Source organism: Phytophthora cinnamomi (assembly GCF_018691715.1).
Source record: "Phytophthora cinnamomi strain GKB4 chromosome Unknown Contig56, whole genome shotgun sequence".
Taxonomy (NCBI): Eukaryota; Oomycota; class Peronosporomycetes; order Peronosporales; family Peronosporaceae; genus Phytophthora; species Phytophthora cinnamomi.
This window is the reverse complement of record NW_027150989.1, coordinates 891,075-898,713: the sequence shown is the minus strand read 5'-3', so window position 1 is coordinate 898,713 and position 7,639 is coordinate 891,075. Positions and strand designations below refer to the sequence as shown.

Genomic DNA, 7,639 nt, shown 5'->3' with positions numbered 1-7,639 from the left:
GCAATAAACTTCCTTACCAAAAGACAAGCCGTGATTCGGTTTGTCCAAGATGCAATAGCAGCTTGTGTTGATCAACAGAAGCTGAACGCAGACAATGTGGGCAGAGGCAACACAAATGAATTCAAAGTTAGTTCATTGGTTTTGTTAGCTACTCAAAACCTGCCTAAACATTCCGTTTCGGATTTCGGAGCAAGCAAGCTTGCTCCGCGCTTCATCGGGCCGTTCACTGTGTTGGCACGGCACGGCAACGCTTACACGGTAGACATACCGTCTAGATTTCGCCTCCATCCGACCTTTTACGTCGGACGGCTGAAGCCATACCTGCAGCACGAGCCATCTAGCTCGGCTGACCCGAAGCCTCGGCAGGAGCCGATGCAGAAGCGGAAGCCTTGGCCTCGGCGACGAGCAGTCTCTCCTCCAGCACGAGGACGCGCTGGAGCAACTCCTTCATCCGAGCCCCCAACTCGACCTGGATATTCGAGGCAGTCTGCGAGACCGCCGCAACCTGAGCCTTCTGGCTCGCCAAGGGGCGGCGAAACCGGCGCCCTGCAAACGCTCCACGGCGGTCACCCGGTCATGGAGAGACGCATACTGATCAGCCCGGGACTGATCATACCCGGGGCGTGTTCACACCACCGCCACCGCCAATCCGAGACGCCCGCGGCTCAACCCGCTGGATTGTTGAACGGATTGTTGACCATAATATTCCGAAAACGAACCCTCAAGGGGATCGCTTTCGTATTCGTTGGAGAGGATTTCCTCCCCATCAAGATACATGGGAACCGCGGAACGTCTTGCTGGAGGACGTTCCGGAAATGGTGAGGGCGTACGAGGAGCAGTACGCGCTGGCGCAGCGGAAGTAATACCAGCGCTGCGATCATCGCTAGCGCCCGAACCCTCACGTGCTAAAAACTTAGCACGGAGCTCTTTGAGACTCTCGGGCACACGGAACGACGTGCACCCGTTCAGGTCGCGGTCGCTCAAGCGGACCGCGCCTGGGAAGCACTTCGCGCACTGAAAGCCCTCGGGCACAGCGCACGGCACATTAGCCTCCTCCGTAGCAACGTGGAGCTGTTCCAACTTTCCACGCTCCGAGTACGTCTCGAAGCGATCACGCGCTTGCTTAACCCGTTCACTGTAAGCACTCGGCTTTTTGTTGAAGCTCTCAACAATGGCATTCCAACTTGGCAAAGAGCCTGCCACTCGGGCATTTGCTGCGAGAAGATGTCTTCTTCCTTTGAAACCATCGGAGCTCATGGAAGAGTCCGATGTAATAATCGCGCCTTTGATGCGTCTCTGCATCAAAGTGCAGCTTGGCAGCCTCGGCGTCATCTTTGATGGCGCTGAATACGTACAGCGGCACCTCGTATGGAGGTACCGAGTTGCCATACCGGTCCGTGATCTCGGACGCGGACGGCATCCACGGATCGCGCGCTGCAGGTGCAGGAGAGCCTTGAGCTTTGGAATCACGCGCTGCAGGCGCAGCGCGAGGAGAACTGAGAGCCCCAGCAGAAGCGAGTGGGGTGTCACTGTCAGTACGCAAACTCTTGGAGATCGAAGCGTCCGATTCATCCGTCCGATTCATCTCCCCCACGCTGGCGGATATCCGCCAGCGTGGGGGTCGAGCGATTCGTTCGACACTGCGTCATTGCGCCTTGAGGACGAGTCCTTCTCGTCGTCCATGTCTTCATCGCCGTTGTCGAAGTCGACGACGTCGCCATACTTCGCCTTCTTGCGCTCGAAGTAGTCATCGATGGAGAGATGACTCCCCACCGACTTTGAAGTCTTCTTCTCTTGAGGCGCGCTCATCGTTGAATTTGCGCGGATTTCTTCTCCAAACGCGGAGAATTGACGAATGGTCAATTCAGAGATTGACGTGCGGGGACCCCGCGCGGCAAACCTTAAGGGGGCGATTGTGTAACGGGGTTACACGCACAAGTGGCTACAAGCCACTTGTTCGGTGCTTGAATGTCCAGCATGCTTGAAGGTCCTGCGTGTTTGAAGGTTTTGTGGGATGTGCTTGAAGGTCCGAGTTCACCCCTGTCCAGCGCACGTCTTGTATTTCGCGCGCTGTATCTCGAAATGTGTGTGGCACCCCGAATAGCAATATATTCTAACAGAGAGGATTTCGGCCAATCACAGTACAGTAATAATATATTATGTATTTATCCAGTCAACGATAAGGCCCAGAAGGTCGTCCACTGTTGACTTTAGGGCGTATGTACATGTTGCCCTGTCGCAGACGCAGCGCACCGTCGTCACTGTGCGGCGCTCGCGTCCTGTGGGGCTCGCAGCGGCGCCCGACGTCCGCGCGCTGGGTCGCTTCGCCGCGCCCGAATTCGAATTCAAAAACGGAAATTTTACCGGGGAGGCAATTTCAGCCTATCACAGCAAGAATAGATATAACGCAAGGCTATTTTTGTAATATCGGGCATAGATTAGCCAGTCAAAAGGATGGTGTGATGCCATAGGGTAGGTTACTGATACACTGTCACCAGGCGGGAAGGGCGCTCCCCCGACGATGCTCTACGGCAGGCTAAGGCCCCAAGATTGAGAACGGACGGACTCACAGACAAACAGACTGGAGACTCGGTTAGTTGTAGGGGACTAGCCGAGCGCCGCCGCTTCGCGGCGGTGGTTGTGGGTTTGGTCACAGTAGTGTGGGCCGCCCGCCTCCGCTTCGCTCCGGCGGGCTGGTTGGTTCGCTTAAGCACCGCTTTGTCGTTGGGGGATGGGTATGCCCGCCTCCGCTTCGCTCCGGCGGGCGATGGTTTCGTCAAAGGATTTCATTGCTAAACTGGACCGCACTTCCAAAAGGGTATGTATTTATGTAATTATGAAGTGTGTACTGCTGAATGCCTACTCCGCCTAAGCATCTTCGAATATCTGCCTGTACACAATGTTGTCAGTGTATGCACCGTTGGCTTCCTCCAGCTCTGAATACTCGATCAAAGCCTTGAACTTGAACCTGGATGTAACCCGTGACAGCGCCACATAGAGCTGTCCGTGGGAGAAGCAGGGTGTCGCCAGATACAAACCTAGGTTCTGGACGGTTTGGCCTTGGGCTTTGTTGATGGTCATGGCAAAAGCTGGTACAACGGGAAACTTCTTGCGTCGCAAGCGGAAGGGGAACTCGCGCGCGTCCCCATCGCTGACGAACACGATCCTTGGAATTAGAACGTTTTGGCCTAGGCGCTCGCCAGTCATGATGGTAGCATGAATAACGTGAGGCTTGAGCTGGACAACCCTCAGACGTGTTCCGTTGCAGAGGCCCAAGTCGGGGTTCAGGTTTCTCATCATCATAATTGGTGCGCCTTCCTTCAATGTAAGTTTGTGTGAAGACATACCGTTGATAGTCACCGAATGCAACACCTCCGGCTCGAAGAAGTTGCCTTCGTTGTCGTCATCCACGGAATCAACCGATAGATATTCGCGGGCCTCCCCGGAGAGTCGTTCAGAGACAGCTTGGTTGATGCGGTGCACCACGGCGTTGGTAGTCGTCAAGATGGTCCTGTTGGCGAAGTACTCGTCCGTAGCAACCTCGGGATCGTTGATGTCGGCGTACATCTTATCAATAATGTTCTTCAAACCCCGTGGAACAGCTCCAGGTGTGATTTCTTCGTCTTCCATGTCGTCATCCTCTTCGTAGATGTTGTCGATCAGCATATCGCGCGGAATCTTCACAAAGTCCCTGCCCAGGGACCTGTTGACCTCGTGCCTACCCTCTCCCACTTGTAGGAGAAACTCCGAGAAAGCCGCGAGCTCTGCGGCGGTGCTTTCGTTACTTGCTGATTGTACACGCATGTTTTCCGTCAGATGCAGCTGCCTGAAGTGTCGCCATAGCGTAGATGACTTCAGACACGCGTCGATGGTCTCCGCTGGTGTGCCGCGCACTACCACCGGCAAAATCTGGCGGAAGTCACCGGAAAGTACAAATACTTTCCCTCCAAATGGTTCCTGGTCGTTACCCATGATGTCACGCAAAGACCTGTCGACCGCTTCGAAGGCGTGCCTGTGAGTCATTGGAGCTTCGTCCCAAATAACCAAACTGGCCCTCTCGATCAACATCTTGAGGCGCGATTGTTTATAAATCGCACACGTCGACTTGTCGTTCAGCTTGAGAGGTATCTTGAACGTTGAATGCGCTGTGCGCCCACCCATGAGCAACAGAGAAGCAATTCCACTCGAAGCCACAGCAATCGCGATCTTCCCGGACAGCCGCACCTTCGCCAGGATATGCCGCAGCAGAGTTGACTTTCCTGTACCTCCCGGGCCGTCAATAAAGAACAGCTTGTTGCCTTGAACTGGTACTTCGGCCGCCTGGATGATTTCGTCGTAAATAGCTCGTTGGCCGTCGTTCAGCTGGCTTTCTTGGTCCACAATGGCTTGAAGGGTAGAGTGCTGGTACCCCTCCAGTTCGTGTCGAATGAGGTTGTTCCGCAGCAACGAATCCAGCACCAGCCGCGGGTAGTCATCCAGCTGAGGGAGGTCAAAGTCCGCCACTACGTAGCCACTGATTTGGAGCAGGTCGTTAAGGTCCTTGAGTGTGTGGAACCTGATCATGTCTTCCTTCTCCTGTCCTTCCAAGCCCCGGTAAGTGTACGCGAAATCTTCAGAAAGAACATCGTAGAATCGATTCCACAGTACGCGAACCTCCGAAACTTGAGAATAAACAATGATCGTCGCGAAGAGCTGGCGGAGTTGGTACGGCATCTTGAAGGCAGAGGCTTCTTCCATATACGCAATCCATTCTGCGTCGTCTTCAAGGTAGCCCAGTTTGAGTGCGGCCTGGCGGTACGACGCATACGTAACACCATCCACTGTCCGAAGCTTGGCAAAAGACTGAGGTCCCTTGCGGTGACATAGCAGTACACGCATGTAGAACCGCTCCATGTCCCGAGGGGTCACATGAACCATCCGCCCAAGCGCCGCTTGATATTGTTTGCGACGAACCCATTTCTTTGCCTTGTCATCCCATCGGAATAGCTTCGGAATGTCTTGGTACACCATGGTCTTTGCCACTTGGTTCTCCGGGGCCTCACTCGCACACAGTTCGAAGAAGCGGGTCAACATCGAGTGGCGACCGCGCGTGAGAACTCGGTCCGGGTTGTCGCTCGAACGGAATGTCACGAATTGCTCGTTCTCAAGGTGGATAGTCAGCTGTACGATAGAGTGCGTCTTGCCTTGAACGGAGAAGTCGAGAAGCCGCATACATGCCTCTATCGGAGATATATACCTTGCGTTCAGGTACCGAAGAATCTCGTTGGGATCCATCCTTGCACCGTTCCACTCCCCGCCCACCGTTTCCACAGTTATTACAGCCTTGTCGGACCCCTTGTAGACGTACTTGTACAGGTATTTGACCGCCGTGAGGGCCGTACAAACCTCCACGTTGATATGGCAGTTGTACTTCTGCGAAAGTTAGGGGTTGTACGGGACCACCCACTGGTTAATGGTGGCGTTTTCGTACTCCCTTCCCTTGAACTTGAGTACTCCTGGAGGCCGGCGGCGACGTCTGCAGACAGGAAACCCGTTTACGTTTCCTTGAGTAACCTCTACGAACGGCTTCGGGTATCCCTTCGTGCACTTCCCGTCCTTCATGCAGGGGCTGGAGGGGTTCGCCGCGCCACATGGACCATGCATCATGCAAGCGAGGATGGTCTCGTACAGCTGGGGGTTGATCTCGGCGTCCGAGAGCTCCGAAGAGCACAACTTGTCGATGATTTGTCTTGTACGCGGCTTGTCTTCGTCTGCGAGAATAATCAGAATGTGTGCGTGTGGGAGGCCCTGCTTCTGGAACTCCACTACGTAGATCCTCGCCAGAACACGTCCCAGTACGCCTTCATCCAAGTCTTTCAGCATCGCCGCCAGTTTCTGCTGCCAAACACGCGCTACGATGTCCGGGCGGTCTTGTGCGCTTTGGTTTGGCTCCGGTATCTTCTCCTGGATCTCCTCCCACGTAGGGTTGCACGTCATAGTAATGAAGACGTCCGGTTTACCGTACTCCCGCACGATAGCCATGGAATCTTGGTAAGACTTGTACATGGCCCGCGGACTCCCCGAATGTGTGGCTGGTAGAACGATGCGCTTGCCAATTTGGTCCAGGAGTGTCCCGAGCGACGCTGCAGTTCGTCTGGGTGCTGGAGCGCCCCAGTTTCGCGGTTGTACTCCGTCAGTAGAGCTTCGCCCTCGCGCAGAACCGCCGTGTTTTCACTTAGAAGCGCGTCTCGAACCCCGCTGTACTGATCGGCCCGTAGTTCGGCTTGATGGGATGCCACCCAACGCAGTTGCTCTTGCTCGCATTTGGCTCGTTGATCTACGCAGTACTGCTGGAATAATCGCCCACCTTGGTGCAGTACCGACTCGTCACCGACTTTCTGGAATAACCGGTAGGCTACGTGCTCGCGGAGGGACATTTCACGCTTTTTTCTGCGCACCACGTTGTTCGCATACACGTCTGTGTAGGTCCAACCCAGTTCTCCATGCGGAAGAAGTAGTGGGTACTGCAACGGGTCATACACAGAGTGTGTTTCGAAGAGGCGCAGCAGCGAGTGATCTTTAGTACGCAGAAGGATGTCCCGCGGACTGTCCAAGTTGCCATCCTCTATAAGAGTCGCGCCAACTTCCGAGACCGTGGGGAGGTTGTGAGTTCGCGGGTTCGACCTCTTTTCATGTAGCCGGAACACCATATCAACCACCTCCTTTGCCGCCGCCTGGTCGGCGCGCAGCTTCTCCGCGAAGTTGAGATATTGTTGCGCGAACGGATTGCACTCCTCCATCATCTGCTCGATCTCCAGCAACGTTCCAGAATCGAGGTCAGCGAAAATACCTCGGCGTCGCTCCGCACGTTGTTGCATGTCTGGAACGACGATGTAGATCTGGGCAAACTTGGGAGGCATGGGCTGGTTTGTGAACGTATCGATACGCGGAAGTAGAGAGCCCAGGTAGTGCCCCATGGCTCCTTGAATACGATACATGTATACGCCACGTTGTCCAGCAACGCTCTCGTCTTGGTTCACGTCCCTGAAGTTGTACCGGTTGCTACAGGAAGCCCCAATCGACGTGAAGGCAAACACTTGGTTGTAGGCACGGATGCGGCGCCGAAACTCGGTGTCCGTGTACAACTGGTGCAATCGCGGAGGCGCAGCAGGTAGTGGGGGTAGTTGCACCGCTCACTCTAAACAGCAGCCTTTCTTGGACTCCGCAGGCCATTTCCACGCGTTGCAATGAGGGCAGACCGTAGTCGGAGGCAGTCTGTGGCGCCCATGGACGATATTGGCGCCACTGAGCATGGAGACTCTGAAATCCTCCCGGTTCGCGAGCGCATGGCCTCTGCGAAGTGTACTGCGCCGTATACGCTCTTGTTGTCACCGCTCCTCTCTCTTCTCCTCCTCTCGAGCGTCGCGAACCGTGGCTTGATACTCCCGAAGAGCCACTCGCTCTGCTTCCGCTTCCTCTTGCGTCAGATTTGCCCTACGTTCTTCCTGACGCGTACGCTCGCGTTCCTGGCGTTCTACACGTTCATCAGGTGTTTCTTGCTGTCGGCGTTGTTGCTGTCTAAGCCGATCAACCTCCTGTACAGCCCGTCGTTCATTCTCTGACTGACCGTCACGTCTCGCCGACTCTTCATTGCGCGTGC

At 55.1% G+C, this 7,639-nt stretch overlaps 1 protein-coding gene across 1 annotated transcript; it reads right to left on the bottom strand.

Moving 5' to 3' along the window:
* Positions 1 to 6,214: 6,214 nt before the first annotated feature.
* IUM83_14916 (helitron helicase-like protein) lies at positions 6,215 to 6,956 on the bottom strand (the record flags this gene model as incomplete). The annotated part of the gene is made up of 2 exons (XM_067939693.1): positions 6,215 to 6,262; positions 6,360 to 6,956. 2 exons carry the CDS (start codon positions 6,954 to 6,956, stop codon positions 6,215 to 6,217), a joined length of 645 nt encoding a protein of 214 aa, XP_067787871.1.
* Positions 6,957 to 7,639: the final 683 nt, after the last annotated feature.